The following is a 19565-nucleotide window of genomic DNA, read 5'->3' on the forward strand; positions in this document are numbered from 1 at the left end:
ACAGCACCCACTCAGTCTTAGCCTTTGTTCATACAGTGGTCCCTGGGTGCATACGTGTGTGCGTGCGTGCGTGCGTGCGTGCGCGCGTGCGTGCATGTGTGTGTGTGTTGGTGTGTGTGTGTGTGTGTGCTCTTCTGTCGGCTCCTTGAAGGCCAGAGCCTTTCTCGTGGGGGAGGGGTTAGAGTTGGTGTTTCTCATTCCTCCTGCATGATGACTGCCAGCTCAGGCAGCCATCTTCCCATTAGGACACGCAGCACATTCCTTCAGCGCTACGACATCTGCCTCTCACAAGGAGCACACAGCAAAGTTGCTCTGGCCTGTCCATTCCTTCTGAGTCAGTCCCCCCATTTTATGCTCCTTCCTTCCTCTTGGTGCAGCAATCTATCAGGTTGAGAGCGCCCCAGGAAAACCTCCTGAGACCAGCTCAAAGCACTGCAACTGTTTCCAGGAGGAGGGGCTGGGCTGGGGCTGTCTCTGTGGCCCCTCTACACCTGCCTTTCCCTTTCAGGGAAGTTTACCTTTCCCTAAGCAGTGTGAAAGGATTAGCAAACTGATCAGACCAAAAGAGCACCTATTTCCCACCCCCTCCACCCCTCCACTCCTCCACCCCCTCCACCCCCCCACTTCCCCACCCCCATTTCCCACCCCCACGCCCGGGTTGGGAGTAAGGGATACTGCTCTGGGCTAGGCATGGAGCAGGCTTCTAGAATGGCCCCGAAAAAAGTGTCACGCTTCCTATGCTGAGAAAAGAGGGCCCAGATAAAATGTCATTCTAGTGAAGGAATGTCCCAGCCAGCTCTGCAGCTGTGAGCTGACCTTGTGCCTTCCTGCTCTGTGACCTCAGGCTCAGCTGCTCCTCTCTGACCTCTCGGCTCCATGGTGAAACAGGCTGACGAATGGTCCACGTCACCAGGTCTGAAGGAAGTCGGGTTTTCAGTACAAGAGCTGGGGTGTAAAATGGGTTTCCTGCTTCTACGCTGCAGCATAGGCTAGCCCTGTTGGCCCTGGGCCCTAGAGCCTTGCTCAGAGTGGATTCATGCCAGGCTGCTGCTGCAGCTGTGGCCAGTGTACTCCCAAGCACAGTGGAGTTCACCGAGCGCCTCCTGTGTCCCCGGCACCATCCTGGTGGCTGGGACGAAGCAAACAGCCTGGAATCTCTGCTTTTAGGAGCTTGTGCATCAGTTGGAGACAAGCCGGAAGCCAGCAAGCTAGTGAAGAGGTGGGGAAGCTATAAGCCCTTGCCGGAGACCTCACTGGGAGGTGGCGGGACTGAGAGCCCAGGGAATAGGAAGTGCAGTTCCAGTGTGGGGGCATGGTCCGGATGCCCAGATACGAGCTGTGAAATGTTCACTGAGGGGCAGCTGCTATGATTTAGGGAAGCCACCAGGGGCTTTTTAAAATGTAGTAAAATACTCAGAGCACACATTTGTCACATTGACTGTTTTTAAGTGTGTAACCGGACAGTCAAAGTGTGTTCAGTCTGCTGTTGTCAGAACTATCCAGAAATTTTCCCGGGCAGACAGAGCCTCGGCATGACAATAGCCCCTTTCCCACTGAGCATAGCCCACTGTGAATGCAGCTGCTCTGGGGCTTGTAAGGGGACCCTGTAACTGTTTATGGAGAATCAACTACATACACACACACCACACATACCCACACACAGCACACACTCACACACACACACACACACACACACACACACACACACCCTACACTCACATGCACATATACATACACCAAATACATATACACACAGACCACTCACACTACAGACCACACACACCACACCGCCCCACACACTCACACATTATGTGCCACATACATATACATACCCCACAGACCACACACACACCACACTCCCCCACACTCACACATACCACATACACACATATATACCACAGACCACACACACACTATACACACACCCCACACCACACACACACATACAATACATCACATACACACAAACATATACCACACACACATACACATACCACATACACACAAACATATACACCCACACACACACATATACCACACACACACAAACATACACACCCCACCCCCCCACACACACCCACACACACATACCATACACACAAACATACACACCCCACACACCCACCCACCCCCACACACACATACCACACACACACAAACATACACACCACACACATATGTCCCCGACAGAGCTCAGTAGAGCAGACCCAGCACATCACCACCACCCCTACTGCTGTCCCCGCCCTGCCAGGTGACATCTCTTACTGAGCCACCTGCAACACTCTGCTCCAGATCTTCTGGGGACGGAGCAGATCCAGGCTCAGAACCATCGCTGGGCCTGGAAAAGGAAGGAGCAGCACCAGCCATGCAAACGGAGCTAAAGGAAGTGTGCGTGTGCGTGTGCGTGTGCGTGTGTGTGTGTGTTGGTGGTGAGTGTGTGTGTGTGTGGTGAGTGTGTGTGTGGTGGTGTGTGTGTTGTGTGTGTGTGTGGTGGTGAGTGTGTGTGCATGTGTGGCGTGTTTATGTGTGATCTGGGCTCAGAGCAGCAGGAAGTCAGGCTGGGCTGCCCATTTGTGGGTGGATGAGCTCCCCAAGTGTGCAAGAGCCCAGGGCTTCTGGAAGGCGGACCTTTTGGGCAAAGAGGCCAGAACTGGTGCATGAGGGTCACAGGGCCCACCATGCATGGATGCAGCTGCTACGTGGCCCTGTGGCCTCATGAGGTGTTGAGGTTGCATCTCTAGAGAGTGAGAGGTGGGGTTACTGAGTGAGTACCTACTCCACACAAGCTGTCTTGTGCCATTTTCTCAGCAGCCCCTGAACCTCCCCTTTTGCAGATAAAGAAACAGGCTTAGAGAGGCCAAGGGCTGGCCCAGGTCTCACAGTGAGGGCCAAGCTGACGGGACTGAAGGCAGAGTCAGAGCTGTCCGGGTGACCAGGCCCAGGCTGGAAGGGCCTGATACTGAAGGTCAGGACCTGCCTCAGCTCACTCTTACCTGCCAGGAGCCAAAGCCCGGCTCAGCCAGGCCTCGGCACCAGTCCCTGCAGCCGATGCCGATAGGCATGGGGTTAATGAGTGTATCGCTGCCCAATTAACAGCAGAAAGGCAGCTGATGTCACGCTCAATCGAGCCCCTGTTCCTTCTACAGAATCCTAATTTGTGGACACTGGGTTTAATTGTCTTCCCTGAGTTTTCCTGAAAGTCAGCCAGGCAGGCGTAGGCCCTGGGGCTGGAGAACACCAATACCCTTCCTCCAAAATCTATAATTACTCTGGCTCTGGAGACGCGCTGAGTCTTCAGGAGGACCTGAGCTGGAAGGAACCGGGGGGGGGGTTAATGAAGAGAGGGCTCATGTCTGAGATGCCCCCGGGAGGCAGGGGCTGGTGGGAAGGAGAAGTCTGCTGCCTTGGAAGGAGGCGTTCAGAGATGGTCTGGAGCAGGCTTCCATTCTAAGGCTTCTAAAACTGGGTTCAGTGTAACCAGTGACTCACTCTGTGATCTCGGGCAAGTTGCTTAACCTCTCTGATCCCCAGCTTCATCTGAAAAGTGGGGACAATTAGGATGATAGTTGCCCTGGAGGGGGAATGGGAGCAGCCATCTTGGGTACATGGGCTGGCAGAGGTAGGTCAAGAGTGCAGTTCCACGTGGATGTGGGCAGCCACCTTATTTTCTCAGCTCCTGCCTGTCTCTCCCAGGTGGGCAGACGAGAGTGTTGGGGACAAGGTCTGTGTGGTGCTGGCTCACGGCGGATGGCAGTACACCTGCAGTCATGTAGTACCCCCCCCACCTGACTCTGCAGAGCCCAGGGGACCCCATTCTGCCTTTGCTCCCACCGCTGGGTGCTTTCCTAAGTTTCACCTGTGCCACCAGACTGCACCCAGGTCGCCTCCTCTTTGGAGCTCTCCCACATGGCCTCCTTCCTGAGGCCAGACACAGCCTTAGGACATGGGCCATATTCTTCTCCTTGGGGTGTCCCCGGGACTCACTGCATCTTGTAGAAAGACACACTGGTGCTCAGGATGGGAGGAATTCTTAGTGAGAGCGGAACAGTTGGCAGAGGCAGGCTACGACGCCTGTCCAGGGTGCTCCGGCTCCTGGCCAGCCATGCTCTCAGGATTACACACACACACACACACACACACTGGACCATGCAGCTGTTTGGAGGGACAGGACTTGTGTTTAGGTGGCTGACTGTGGAAAGGGCCACTTGGATGTCCTGTCACATGCACAGCCTGTCCTCCCTCTTTGTCTTCCAATCACACTTCCCCTTCACTGCGAGGCTAGATGAGGGGGTCCAGGGAGGCCTCACCACACCCCACCTTGGAGACCCTGATGAGTCTGAGGGGGACCAGAGCCCTTGTGGGAGCAGGGCTGGCAGCGATGACCACAGCAATGGCCTTGCTAAAACCCCTGTCCACTCCACGCTCAGAATGGTCTGTGCACTGGAGTTGAGGCCACGGGACGCCACCTCAGAGAAGTCTTCCCGATTGCGTCAGACTGGTGAAACAGCACCCACCTGCCCTCCAGGGCTGTAGACCAGCCAGCAGGGATCACTCCCACTTCTTTCTCTTTTGGGGACAGAGTCTCACGCATCCAGGTTAGCTTTGAACTCACCACAAAGCCAAGAATGATCTTGAACTTCCAGTTTTCCTGTCTCCACTTCCTGAGTGCTGGGATTACAGTCGCATGCCCTGTGCCCAGGCTATGCCACGTGAGGGATCAAACCCCGGGCCTTGGCATGGTCGGCCAGCATTGAAATGATTTAGTCTCACTCCCAGCCCTGGGCCACCCGTTCGTAGAAAGAGCTCTACACGCTAAAGGCAACGGATCTCAGAGTGGGACGGCACAGTCTTTAATCCCAGCACTCGGGAGGCAGAAGCAGGTGGATCCTTGTGAGTTCAAGGCCAGCCTGGGCTACAGAGTGAGTTCCAGGACAGCCAGGGCTACATAGTGAGACCTTCCGTTAAACACAACAAAACAAAAGCATCTCCCAACGCAATCAAATCCCCTAAGAAGTATGAGGTGGCGGGGAGTGGGAGCCTTGGAGTCATGCTGGTCTGGGTTCAAATTATGACTACTGTAGTATGGAGAAGGAGTGCACTGGCGGGGGGCATCTTCCCCCTTTAAATCACAAGGACAGGCAAGGGAGCGCATTGCCTGCAAGACAAATGCTGGGACTGTGGCTGGCCCAAACTGAGACATGCTCAGAGCTCAGATTTCCACTACTTAGCACACATACCAAAAAAAAAGGATGTAAAATGTCTCATTAGTAACTAGCTTTATCACATATTGAAATAATATTTTTTGGTATTAGTTTAAGTAAAATATATTATTAAAATTAATTTTAGCTTTTTTTTTTTAAGACCTTTTTTCATGGGGAAACCAGAAAATGAAGTGTTCCTTGTGACTCATGATGTCACTCATGATGTTCCTTGTGACTCATGACGTCACTCACTCTTTCATGCATGTTTCTATTGGAAAGAGCTGTTCTAAACCATCACCGGAAGTCCAGTGGAGAGTGACCTGGGGTGGGCCCCATCCTGCACTCTGACTCACCCTAAACCACAGGACAGGGCTATCTCAGGGACTCAAAGACTGGGGCCTTCTCATGACCCTGGCTGCTGGATGGCCCAGACCACACTCTGCCTTCTCTGAGCCTAGTGAGAGCCCCAACCGAGGTAGCTGCTGCTCTGGTGAGCAGGCAGGCCGGGGGCTGGGGTCAAGAGAGGCTAACTGGGGACAGAGAGAGGCATGTCCCTTCCTTGGAACACGTCACCCTTCCCTTCCTTCCATTTGGAGCCACACAGAGGCTCCTCATCCTCTTGTCTGCGGCATGTGGCTTCCTGAAACACACTTTGGGGAGAAGGAGAGGCTCCCAGGCTACATCCCAGGCCTGATGCAGCCTCCCCTTGCCTAGCTTCAGGATCTTTAGTGGAGCCTGCCCTGTGGGGGGCAGGGGGTACCGCTCTGTTCTCTGAGGCTTAGTGATGGCATGTGGTATAGGTCACAGGTGAGCACCACTATTGTCTCACACCCAGGCCACCCAGATCTAATGAAAGGGCCTGGATCCAGGGACACTTGTTCCAGGGCCCTACTGCCTTCTCCTGGTGGCAGGTGCTCCGTGACACCCTTGGATCCTGCTCTGCTTGGCAAACAAGACTGGGAAAGACTTGACCACAAAGACTGGGGCAGGATCATCGAGTGTGGACCCTGGAGGCCATTTTCTAGACACCGAGGAATACTGCCAACCTCCCGCTGTGAACCAGGACCTTTCCCATTGCTGCTGATAGATAGATGGATGGAGAGATAGATGGATAGATAGATACATACATACATACATACATACATACGTACATACGTACATATATACATAGGTGATAGATTGATAAATAGATGATAGATAAATAGATAGATGATAGACAGTCAGACAGATGGCTAGGTAACACAGGAATCGCTGTACCTCCTGGAAGGAAAGATAACACATTAACTGTGCCACACAAGACAGTAACTATCCCTCTACACAAATGGCTCTATTTAAGTGAATTAAAATAAATTTAAAATCCAGGTGCCCGGTCCACTCGGCAAACTGTCACTAGTGGTCACTATGTTAGCTTACATACAGACCATCTTCCCTCCTTCAGCTCCTACCCTAGGTGAGAAGGGCAGGGATGGGGTGGTTTGTGCTGTGTTAAAATACCTCCGGCCGCTGCCGCTGTGTGAAAACAGGTTGTCTTCAGGGAAGCGTGAAGAGCAGCGGGCTAGTGTGATAATGGCGGCTTGGCCCTGCGGGAAGGGGCTGGCGTCTGGAGGTCCTCTGCGCCAGAACCCATGGAGTTTTCTGAAGACCCGGTGTAGGTTGTGAGGGTTGAGGCAGAGAGCCAAGGGTGGCTTGAGACTGTCACAGGCCCCGGGCTATGACAAGGAGGGGTAGTGTGGTCGGCACCACCCCTGCAGGATCCTGGTTTCCTCCTGCCCCCTAAGGACAGGGACAGCCCAGCTCTTGGGGTGGCCACGTGTAAAGGTAGCTCACAGCACCCCACAGCATCCCTGTGATTCAAGCCTTGTTCTTCATCATCAAACCGGCCTTGTTTATGTATCCAGGGCTAGCTAGCCCTTCCCCTCTGCCGAAACCAGAAAGCTTTTTTTTTTTTTTTTCCATAAGAAGCTTTAAAAACCTTGGCCTGCTAGGCTTTCTCTCAGCCCAGAGATGTTGCTGAAGTAAAGCTCTACACAGGTACCTTGTGCAGAGCAAAGACAGTTACCAAACCTGATCACACAAAACTCCCACTGCCCTGTGGAGGGGAGTGGGGGGTCACTGCCCTTGATTCAGGATACCACCTCTCCACCCAGGGCTCTTTACTGGGACGGGAGGCCCTCTGGGGCTAAGAATGTCTGTCCCTCTGAGCTGGGCCTGGGGGACTGCATAGTCCAGGGGTGGGGGCTGATGGACATCACATTCCTAGAGTGACCTGCAGTTGCTAGGCATCCACCATCTTCCTCCAGTGTGAGCAATCTCCTGAGAGGAGGAAGAGACACTAATTGCATCTCAGACAGTTTGGGGAGAAAGAGCTAGAGCATATGGAGGGGAGGGGTGCTGAGATTGTGAAGTGGGGGTGCAGCAGGGTAACCTGGGCAGGGGGACTGCTGTTCTGAGACTTGATGGGAGCTGGGCTCTGCAGGAATGCCAGGCAGGGTGGTTTCCTCTCCCCTCTGCTCCCTGCTCAGTACATCTGGAGCAGGCAAGCTGGTGACCATTGAACAAAGAGTTGCCAGGGACCCCCAAATGGGTGACTTGGGGCTGAGCTTTGATTGACCACAGGAGCCAGGTAGGAAGTAAGGAATGTCTGGAGCAAAGGGAGCTGGAAGAAGAGGCAGGCATCCAGGCAGAGGAGCCTGACGGAGCCCCTCAGGAGGGTCAGAGTGGTGTCTGGGTGCACCCCAAGGGAAGTGGGGTCCTTAGAGCTGGTTTGAGTTTAGAAGATGGTGAGGGTAAGGCTCACAGGGGTGGGCACTGGGTAGGGTGAATGGAAGAATCTGGAAGAATTAAGATTGCAGCCTCCCTGCCTCCTGGCTCCCTGGCTCGCTTTCAAGCCAGCCAGCCCTCCTCCATCACTTCTGCCCATGTCCTCTTCCGGCCCTGGGACAGTGTCTTGCCACACATAGCTACCCTGGGGCCAGGTTTCTGAGTCCTCATCTGCCTGTTCCCCAAACAGCACTTTTCACAGAGACGCCCCATGACATGACAGCACGGACCGGCGAGGATGTGGAGATGGCCTGCTCCTTCCGAGGCAGTGGCTCCCCATCCTACTCACTGGAGATCCAGTGGTGGTACCTGCGCAGCCACCGCGACTGGACTGACAAGCAGACATGGGCTTCCAACCAGGTAAGACCTTGGGAGGTGCTTCCATGGGGGGTGCTGCAGGGGCCTCGGGGGACCTTGTGCCTGATGATGTCCCCGTCCTCAGCAACACCCTGCAGGCACACTCCTTTCTGGCTGGGATTGGGCAGGTGATGGCCAGAACAATGCCTGTTCTAGGCCCTCCCCTAGTATCAGGGAGACTGAGGCCCAGAGGGATGAAACCCCCTTCAGGGAATGGGTGAAGTGGGTCTCAGGACACTTGCTGTCACTTCTCCATATCACACTGGCAGTGTTTTTGGGAAGGGCCCTGCGAGTAGAGCCATGGTGTTACACAGTTCATTCCAAGCACTCATGCTTCCATGCAGACAGGCTCCCTGCACTGGGTCACAGCAGACACGCTCAGCCTGCCCTCCACGCGCCATCTCCTGAGTTCACACAGTCACAGCCCCTGCCCCCGGCCTCTGCCACTCTAAGGGCTTTCTCTAGGAAGTCACACTTGCTGTCAACAAAGCAGATAGGGGCAGCCTTGGCCCAGAGATAGGAGGGGGTGGCAGAGAAGTGACCGGCCCCCTCTCCTTACGGCTGGGTCATTGATAAGGACCTGTGTTCCCAAGGTGCCTGGCATGGTAAGGTTGGCGGCTCAGGTGTACCTGGCTGGCTAAGCCGTTGTCTGGCTCCCTAACTCCCCTTCAGGGTTTCCTGACCTTCTCTTCCAAATGAGCCAAGTACATGTCCATCATACTCTCAGGTCTGCTTTCAGGGACAGTGACATGCCATACATATGTCTGCACAGCAGCACAAAGATGTATACATACCCACGTGAACATGTGTGTATATACTTTCATGTACACACACCCACATGCACACACATACCCGTAATACAAGTCTATGGCAAACTCTGTCTTGATTGTGGGAGTAACAAGTCCCTAATGTGTCCCACTGCCACATGCAGGTGTGGAAGATGCCTGTGGCCAGAGGAAACCCTTAGGAAAGGAGTTTGGGGTACGGGGGGGCATTCAAGGTGTTCTTGGGTATTTGGGGGTGGAAGCCTCCAGGACATGGCCAGGATCTAACCGTATCTGCTACAAACATACATTCAGGTTCAAACATACAACCTTAGCAGCACATTCCCAGATGGAGAGCAGGCACAGACTTCTGGGGACATGCACCCACACTCTTTCCCATTCGTATATGTGCACAGACACATGGCCATTATAGCCAAACATCCTCATGAGTCAGACGCCTGGCTCTGTGGCCGGTGTCACAGCCACCCCCTTTATCTGCCTTTGGTTTCCCTCTCCTGCATTGCCAGTGGATACGGAGGTGAGATACCCCAATTCCAGACCTCATGACCTCTAGCTAGAATCTTATTTTTATACGATTTATTTATTTATTATTTTAGGCACATGTGTGTTCCTGAGTGTGTGTGTGTATGTGTGTGTGTGTGTGTGTGTGTGTGTGTGTGTGTGTGTGTGTGTGTACTATGTGGGTGCAAGTACCTGTGGGAACCAGAAAGGGGCACTGGATCCCTTGGAGTTGGGCATTGGGCACTAAGTTTGGGTCCTCTGGAAGAGCAGCAAGTGTTCTTAACTGCTCAGGCATCTCTCCAGCCTGCATTTTTTTAATTATCATTTTAAAATTTGACTAGAATGTATACAAGTGTCTTTATGAACAGGACTGAGGGAGACACTTCCACAGCTGCACACGCTGTGCACTGATGAAATCCAGCATCCCTGACCACGAGCCTAACTGTCCTCTGTCTGCATGGTGTTTCTCCCCACGCTCACCCCTCGCTAACACCTCGTCTGTGCTCTCTGTTCTCCCTCTCTGGACAGCTAAAAGCTTCTCAGCAGGAGGACTCGGGGAAGGACGCCACCAAAATAAGTGTGAGTTTTGATAATGACTTTCCACAAATAGTCTAATGGAAGATGCAGCTGTAAGAAAAAAAAAATTATTTTTGGTCCATTTCAGCAGGGAACTTGGGCAAGAAAATGGACGAAGGAGGAGGGAGCTGGGAGGTGCCCCAGCTTGGTGGGGTCTTTTGTTTGTTTTTCTGGGTCTTTTTGCCAGAGATTTTTTTCAAGTTCATTGAATGACAGGTAAGAAAAATGACGGGCGAGAGAAGACGAATTCTCCCCTGGCGGGCCAAGGCCAGGTATGCCTCCGTGGTGTTCCATGCCTGACTCAGCCCCATTTGTCACTGGGAAGCTACAAGGTCTCAGGAGGCTGAGTGGGCAATTTTTTGGCCCACCATGACTGATGCTGGAGCATCTCAGGGTCCCTGGGTGTGACTTCCAGGAGCAGGGACTCCAGGACTGGCAGGCTTAGGCATCCACTCATTTTTTTTTTTTTGTGGCCACAGTGGGCAGAGAGGGCCAAGCATTTGTCCATTTTACAGCCTGGGCGCTGAGGCTGGAGAGTACCTGAAGTGTGGCTACTGTGCTGAGCCTCTTGTCCTCTGCCAGGGAGGCCAGGGAGCTGGGATGTGACAGTTACTGTGGAGTTGGAGGGCCTAAAGCTCAGCCTGGAAGAGACAGGCACTGTCAAGAAAGAAGATAAGATGGGAAAGAACACAGAACAGAGGGGACTATTCTGGGCATGCCTGTGGCCACAGGACTGGCCTGGGTTACTGGAGGTTCACCAACAGCACACCCATGGTACAGGCACCCTAGTACAGATATGAAAGTGTGTGGGCAGCCTTTCCAGCTCCCTCCCCACTTTTGCCTGGGTCTCCTACAGCTTCTTAGGGACCACAGGGGGGAACTCAGGGCCTCAGGGCCAATTAGATACAGTACAAGAGAAGCCGTGCTCCTGAACCAGGGGTTTCAGCAGAGTGGCCACCAAGGACAAGTAAGGGCACCGTGGCCAGGAGGCCAGGAAAGAGGCGTCTTCAGCCACTCGGGGGAGGGGCTAGAAAGTGAGGGATCACAGCATCCCTGATACCTTCTGGCAGGGCGTGGGAAATGCAGCTTCACAATTGAAGGCAGCCAACCCTGCTCTCCTGCCCTCAGTCAAGGCCATGCTCCTGTTTCACGACCCATTTCTTGCCTCTACACCCATCAGCCTCTCAGGCAGAGGTCTCCAGATGTACCAACACACCCTCTCCGAGGACACACCCTCTGCCTTTATTGTGTCCCGTTTCGTGAGCTGCTCTGGGCTCTGGCAAAGAAAGAATTATCTAATTGATTGAGAGGATTATAATTCCAGGCTGCTAGCCTCATGAGAGGGGAATGCAATGCTAATTAGTTAAATAAAATAAATGTTCTCTGTGGGAGTGTGAAGTCACCCCCAGTCCATCCCCATAATCCTCATACCAGCTGGGGCTTCTGGGTCTGGTACCAGGCCCAGCCTTTTACACAGTCATGCAAGCCAGCGTCCCTAACTACAAAGGCAGAGCAGACCACACCCAAAGGCGGACCCACAGCCTGGGTGCTTAATGTCTTAGGAGACAGTACAAACTTTTCTTCTTAGACTTCAGAGCTCTGTGACTCTTCTGTCATGCACAGGCTCGTCTGTTCCCTACCACCCCTGGGTCTTTGCATAGGCTAGGGACTCTGCCTAGAAATCGATTCCTATCTCTCCTTTCATTGCTCAGCTGAGGGGGGGACCCTGGGCCCAGTCATAACTGCACCCTTTCCCTTCCCTGATGGCTGTTTCACCTGTCATTATCCATGTCAGGATCACTTCGTGTCAGTCTTCCCGAGAGACAGGAGGCCCAGGATGAGCCTGGATCACTTGTTGGTTTTCTGTGGACCGGCATAGAGCCTGGTGCCCAGTTACTATTTACTATTTACTATTCGTTTGTTTACTTGTGTGTCCAGGTGATAATAGCGAGTGGAGGAACTCATATGGGGACCACAGGGACCAAGACGAGACTTCATGTTCTTACATCATCTAACGGCCAAATTTGCTAGACTAGCTCCCAAGCTTTAGCTGTTGGAACATCTCTGGGCCTTTGATAAACCACTATGTGAACTATAGGCCAGGCAGTGCCGGGGCTTGTGGGAGAATTGGCTTTGGTAGGTTGTGGGGGATACTTCGGAGCCTGCTGTGGAGCCCTACAGAGGTCCGGACTCAGGGCTGGCTGTCCTGACGGTAGTTGGGGGTCCTGAGGATACCATGGGGCTGGCAGTTGGTGAGCCAGGAGCTGAGCTCTGGCTCTGGCTTTGCCTCCTTTCCATCCTCCTTTCCTGGAATAAGATGGTATAAGGAAACACTAGAAACCAGAATGAGCTTGTGCCGAGGGAGCCAGTCCTTGCTTGTGGCCTGCAGAGCTCCATGGCACCATTCTGCATAGCGTGGGGTACCTGCGTTGCCAGCCATGGTTGAGTTCTGGGAGGGTTGCTGTGGTCTAGCCAATGCTCTCTGCACTAGGGGTCAAGTTGATCTCTCACTCGTCTCTCAGGGGGAGATGGTGCTGAATTCCTGACTTAAGAAGCTCCCCCTGGGACTGGAAACATGGCTCAGTGGATAAAGGTGCTTGCCCCCAACTAATTACCTGAGTTTGATCCCTGGGACCCATGCAGTAGGAGGGAACAGAACCCCATGTCACCCTCTGACCTCCACATACATGTCAGAACAAGCACATACCCATACATTCATGCACTCACAAAAATTAGTTTTTTAAAAAAGAGTTCCCCTTCCCTGGGCCTGTCAGGTGATAGCTGCAGTCACAGTGGGCAGGAAATGCTTCCTGAAGGCCACAGTCACTTACGCCCAATCCCCAGGCCCAAGTGGGAAATGGGCATGTATCCACTACTCCCAGGGGATAAAAGGGAACATGACAGCTGCCACCACCACAGGAGAATGGCTGATCTCTGAGAGTCCGTGCCAGGGGCCTGAGCTAACACAGGCCTGAGGGCTCCCTGGAGGGCAGGCCTAAGGCCTCCAGGGCCCCCTGTGCTGTGCCCACTGTGGGAGGGTTTGCAGCCAATCAAGGAGGAGCAGGTGGGATGGGCTTGGGGGCCTTTGGGAAGACATGCAGGTTCTGTTGTGGGCCTGGCTGGCAGAGTCAGGGGCTGCCCTGGCTCCTGCCGATGGTGTGTGTGGGGGGGCGGTCTGGATAGAACGGTGGCGTCTCACATGCTCAGGGGCAGGAGCAGTGGGAGTCGGGGCTGGAGGTGCTTCATGGAGCAAGGTGACCACAGTAGGGACCAACTGGAGGTACTCAGACCCACAGGCCCCAGAGCTGGGGGCTTCCCACCCTGGGCTTTGAATCTGCCCAGGGGGTGAAGTGGTAGAGTTGAGCAGAGCCTGGCCTTGGCTAGACCAGCCCACCCCTCCCTACCTCCCCAGGCACCTCCCAGGTCTCTCCTTGGAGCCACACGGAGGCAAAGGTCACTCTATGGGCACAGATGGCCTGCCTGGCCTTTCCTCCTGGCCCAGCTGGGAGGACAGAGCCTGGGGTGTGTGGCTGTGGCCAGCAGGAGGCTGGCGGTCAGAGCCGGCCTGGCCAGGCTCTTTCGGCGTGATTAGGTGCTTAATCGCTGAGGCCTGTCGATGCTGGGCTGTGATTATGATTTACAGCCAAGCTGCCCTGCGGGTGTGTCTTTTGGCCTCTCCAGTCGCACGGATTCCTGAATGAGGAAGCTCAGCAGGCTCTTCCATCACCCCCAAACGACTGAGGTGGAATAGAGATCCCCTCTAAGGGAGCAGCAGCTGATGAGGCTTAGGGCAGGGCTCTCCCCAAGGACACAGAGTGCTGGGGGCTGGGGAGTGAGGTGGGAGGGGTTTCTGCCCGTAGGCCACGCCCCGGGTGTGGCCATTGCATGCCTGATCTCGGGAGCCTCGGTTTTCTCCCTCAGGGACCCTGGGAGGTTCAGGGACATCGTGCTGTAACTAGGAAGCTCTCTGAGCACTGATGGCTGCCGTTTGGGTCTTTGCCTTTTGCACACCGTGCTAAGGGCAAAGCCGGGGCTGCAGCCTCGCCTCCTTCTGGATTCTGACTTGGATGCCCAGGGCACCCGTGAGTGGCTTGTGCCGTAGACCTTGTCCCACCAAGCCCTGATGGAAGCGCCGCCCTTCTGGAGGCCACCGTGGTCCGTTGGCCTCCAGGAGGCTGCGGAGGGGGCTGACAGCCGGGGCAGAGGTTTCAGTGTGCCCCTCTGCCTGCGCCTGGAGGGCGGGGCGTAGGCCTCCCTCCCCAGGAGCGGCTGCTCCCAGCGCTGCGCATTATTACTCCATTAGCGCCTTGTAGGGTTGACAAATGAAGGATAATTAATATCCGTGAGGGAAACAGATGTTGAGGTAATTCGCTCCCGCTGCGCATTTGCGATGGCTTCTCCTAACTCACCGGAGAGCGTGGCGGGACCGCGGGGGTCTCTCTGTGCCCTTGGTCAGGGTGATGGAGTTAGCAGGCAGAGTGGACATCGGCTGAGCCCCACACGGGGAGGGAGCGTCTGATTCTTGACTCTCGTGTCCTGTTTTCTATTGGCACGTTTTGTCTGTGTCCCATCCCAGGTCCTCTGGTGTACCATAAGCCCATGTTTTCCTGCTTTCTGGGGGATGGGCTCCTCACCAGGGGGCTTTTAGGGAGTCTGTGCTGCCAGCTCTGGAATCCTCTGTGGGTCTGTCGCGTGGTTTCTAGGGCGAAGGCATGGAGCCTCACCTGGGGTCAGTGCCCAGCCCTGCTGCACTGTTCAGGGGGCTAAGACAGGAAGGTCCTGGTTTGGGTTCTGGACCAGGCCAAGACTCCTTCACTCCTTTTGGAGTCTCAGTTGCCCCATCAGTAAAGTGGTTACCTTGTGTGTAGGTATCCTAAGACAAGAGGATGGCATTCGGGCTCTCCTCCAATTGGAAAAAGGAGATGAGGCGAGTCCTTCCACTCAGCAGACACTGGCTGCTGTTTGCGTCTCAGTACAGGTCACACCCGCCCTCTCGGGGACCATCCTCTTCGCCCTGGGGTTCCTCACTTCGTGTGGGGGAGAACAGCAGGGAACCCACTAGGGTCCCCAAGCAGAACTTGGGACTTGGCAGGCACAGTGCAGCTGTTGCTGCTATCTAGAAGAGGGACATTGGTGCTCAGGGACCAGGCTGGCGGGCTGAGCAGCCTGGAAAGGTGGTGCTGCCAGATGGTGGCTGGGACTGAGCTCCAGTAGGGCCGGGCTTCCAGCTCTAAGAAAGGTCCTTACCTAAATAAAGGTCCAACTTCATCCCCTTTAACTGTTTGTTTCTTAGTTATAGAAATGTAGAGATTTACAAAAATAAACCCGAGTCCCCATACCCACCATCCAGTCACACTAGGATGCAGTTTACTCCAAATGCCTTTTCTCTTGTAATTGAAAAAAAAAAAGTTGCCATCAGAGTTATATTCGCAGCAGATTTATTCATGAGAGTACTAATCTGGAAATTACCTGAATACCAGCCAACAGGAAACTGTAGACAAGCCACAGTGTGGTCACCCAATGGAATACTATATAGCAATGCACAGAACCAGCTGATACTGCATTGTGTGAAAGTCAGACTTGGCAAAGAGTCCTCCCCAACGTAGAGTGTTCTAGAAAGCGGCTAAACTGTGGTGACAGATAGAGAGGTTTCCCCTCGTGGGGACTAAGTTCTGGCACAGAAGGGACCCAGAGCTTTAGAAAGTCTCCATGGCAGACACACAGACACAAGCATGAATGGGCTGTCCACCCCGTTGGGTGTACTTGACCCAAGACAGTGGGGCCCCAACTGTAAAATGAAAATTAGAAATTGGGTCAAGGGTTAGGTGTGGTGCAACAATCTAGTGTTCAGGGGGCTAAGACAGGAAGGTCCTGACTTGAAGCCAGCCTGGACAACACAGTGAGAGCCTATCTTTAAAAAAAAAAAAATTCAAATCGCCAGGCAGTGGTGGCACACACCTTTAATTCCAGCACTCAGGAGGCAGAGGCAGGTGGATCTCTGTGAGTTCGAGGCCAGCCTGGTCTACAGAGTGAGATCCAGGACAGGCATCAAAACTACACGGAGAAACCCTGTCTCGAAACACGACACCCCCCCCAAAAAATTCAAATCAATAAAAAGGCAAAACTTTACACGTGTAACACTCACTCTACCGCCAGGGAGTGGACAGTTAAACTCGAGCATCAACTGTAGTGCTCTGGATGTCAGCCTGAATCCTTTTTTCCCCCTTAGACTTTATTTAAGTCTGTGCACCACCGTGTGCCTGGTGGCTGTGGACGCTAGAAGAGGCTATTGGATCCCCTGGAGCTGGATTACAGACAGTTGTGAGCTGTCATGTAGGTGCTGGGAATCGAACTCTGGTCCTCTACAAGAACAGCCAGTGCTCTTAAGTGCTGGGCCATCCTTCCAGTCCCCATCGTCCAGCCTTTATCTGGAAGAAACAGAACCTTGAGCTGGTGAGGTGGCTCAGCAGGTGATGGCGCTGGTGCTGAAGCCAGACACCTGAGTCTGAGCCGTAGCATCCAGATGGGGGAAAGACGGAGAGGTGACTCCTGCAGATTTTCCCCTGACCACACATTCACGGTGCCACAAGCTCCCGACTCAAGTTTCTCCCAAGCTCTGCTGTGAGGCAGCTGGCTTCCCTCCTATGCAGGGCTTTTCCGTTTGTTCATCAACAGCAGCACAGCCCGGGAGCTTTGCCAGGAGGCTTCTTCCCTGCTTGCGCGTGGAACTCTCACAGGTTGGGTTCTGGCTCTCCCTTCTTCATAGCTGGGCAGTATTCCACCGGCTGCCTGCACCACCCGGTGGTTAGGCATTAGCGTTGCTTCTGTTTGTCCGCCTGTCGGTCAGCTGCTCGGATGCTGACCTTGGGTCCCCTCCCTGGCTCTATCTGGGGTGGGGGCAGCCTGGCGGCGTGGCTCGCGACCCCGGCCGGTCCTCACGGTGCCTCTGTCGCCCCCAGGTGGTCAAGGTGGTGGGCAGCAACATCTCCCACAAGCTGCGGCTGTCGCGGGTGAAGCCCACTGACGAAGGCACCTACGAGTGTCGCGTGATCGACTTCAGCGACGGCAAGGCCCGGCACCACAAGGTCAAGGCCTACCTGCGGGTGCAGCCCGGGGAGAACTCGGTGCTGCAGCTGCCTGATGCGCCCCCCGCCGCCCCCGCGCCGCCGCCCAAGCCGGGCCGGGAGCTGCGCAAGCGCTCTCTGCCCGAGGCCTGCAGCCTGTAGTCCGCTCGCCCCGCATGCAGTCCTCCCGGCCCTGCGGCGACGGCGGCAGAGGAGTCCCGCGTGTGCTTTGCTTGCTTGCCCCCCTCCCGGCTCCGCCTCGTGCACCCCGTCCTCGCGGCTAGCCCCCTGGTGAGGAGCCGGGCCGAGGGGGCCCCACGCTCCCGTTCCGTCTCTTTCTACCCGGAACCGGCTCCGGGTCCCCCCGGGAAGCGGAGACCCACCAGCCCCACGCGGGAGGCTGCCCTGCCAGGCAGAGTTAGCACCAGCAGGCTCGCTCTGGGCCCTTCGAGGCTCTCCCCGAGCCCCCCTCTGCCGGCACCCCCCACGCCCAGCCCTGTCTTGGGCCTTTGAAGTCCACCCAAGGGATCCCCTCCACCCATCCCCTCCCCATTCCTGATCAGGGGGACATCCACCCTGGTGGTTTGTAAATATTTCTATTGGGCCCACCCCGCCCCGGAACTGGCTCAAACCTCTGGCCACCCTCGGTGATGGAGGGGAGGTGGGAGGCCCAGGGCTTTGCCTAGGGGTGAGCGGGCCCTGTGTATATGACCCAACCTGTGAGTACCAGCCAACTCCAATAAAGCGGTTTAAACCAACCCAGACAGTGTCTTGATGGGGCTGGCAGCTGAGCCACCGTGGGGAAGGAGGGAGGGAGGGAGGAGGGAGAGGGGAGGGAGGGAGGGAGGGAGGGAGGGAGGGGGTGGGCTTGGTGGGTCACAGCACTGGGCAAAGTGACCTGGTGCTGAGAGGACCCTCAAAGGGCAGTCGCTGCTGCTGGCTGGGGAGAGGGGTCCCCAAAGGGCAAGAGAAGCAGCTTTTGTCGACCCTACTGTGAATACAGGCGCCTGACTCAGTCCTGGATCCTGCGATAATCACACTTTCAGAAGGATCTGTGAAGCATGCGTTCAGGAGCGGATAAACATCTTTGTAGTTGTCACCCAGAAAACCTGTCACTCTCAAGCAGACCCCACCTCAGCCCCCAGTCTCTTCCACAGTCCCCTCCCTCACTCTTCGGGGGAATCCAGTGGTGACTCTTATGGTAATATCACCACCACCACCACCACCACCACCACCACCACCATCATCAATTTTGGAGTCTCATCTAGCCCTGGTGGGCCTGGAACCCGTGGTCCCGTTGTTTCAATCTCCCAAGAGCTGGGATTGTAGAAGTGTGCCACCATTTAGTGGGCTGTTTTTAGTTTTAATACCTGTATTATATCACTTTATTTTTTATTACACGCATCTTTGTGGGTGGTACAGGCATGCCACAGCGTGTGTGCTGAGGTCAGAGAACAACCTCAGAATATCAGTTCTCTCCTCCCACCATGTGGGTCCTGGGGATCAAACTCAGGTCATCAGGCTTGGTGGCAAGTGCCTTCACCTATGGAGCTCTCTCACCAACTGTGTTTGTCACTTTAAACAAATATTTTAATTAACTTTTTTTTTTTTTTTTTTTTGAGTGCTGGGAATGAGGAATGCTAGGCAAGTGCTCTCCCATGGAGTTATATCCCAGTCCCTATATATTTGAGTTTTGTGTTTCTGTTTTCAAAACATGGTCTCACATAGCTCAAATGGCTTCAAACTCTCTGTGTAGTCAAAGATGACCTTGAGCTCCTGATCCTCCTGCCTCAGCTTCTCCAGTGCCGGGTTGACAGGGTGTGATGATGTTCCTTCTGAGTGCTTTGTCTGGGGCTAGTGCTGTGAACTGTGTCTCCATGTCTGCTGTGCATACAAGCCTGAGAGTCTGGCAAGCTTTAGGATCTCATATTCTCCTTAGACCATCCCCATCCCCATATTACACAAGAGGAGTCAGTGTCAGAGAGGGTACATACTTCACCCTAGCTCACACAGTAGTTGGGCCTTCCTTAGCCTAAAAGTGTGAGTGGTTGGCCCTGGCAAGACCGGATCCTTTCAGACCCCTTCTCCCTCACCATGCAAGCCTTGGATCATCCCGACTGCCATGGTTCTGCGGAGAATTTACCTGAGATGTGTTGACATGGACCTCCCAGGCCAGTATGGCCAGCAGGTCCCTTTCTGTGCACCTTCAGAAACCAATAGCACTACTCAGGGACAGAGGTATGTTGATATGGTGAAACTGG

The 19565-nt window shown here is 54.5% G+C and overlaps 1 protein-coding gene across 1 annotated transcript in view; it reads left to right on the plus strand.

Annotated features, from left to right (window-relative positions):
* The window catches only part of Vstm2l (V-set and transmembrane domain containing 2 like), a 42635-nt gene extending 24573 nt beyond the window's left edge, over window positions 1–18062 (plus strand). The window contains exons 2-4 of the mRNA XM_037205398.1: window positions 8212–8381; window positions 10193–10243; window positions 17200–18062. Coding sequence (XP_037061293.1) covers window positions 8212–8381; window positions 10193–10243; window positions 17200–17466 — 488 coding nt within the window. The 3' untranslated portion in view covers window positions 17467–18062. The remainder of the gene's footprint in view (window positions 1–8211; window positions 8382–10192; window positions 10244–17199) is intronic.
* Window positions 18063–19565: the final 1503 nt, after the last annotated feature.

Source organism: Peromyscus leucopus, chromosome 4 (assembly GCF_004664715.2).
Source record: "Peromyscus leucopus breed LL Stock chromosome 4, UCI_PerLeu_2.1, whole genome shotgun sequence".
NCBI lineage: Eukaryota > Metazoa > Chordata > Mammalia > Rodentia > Cricetidae > Peromyscus > Peromyscus leucopus.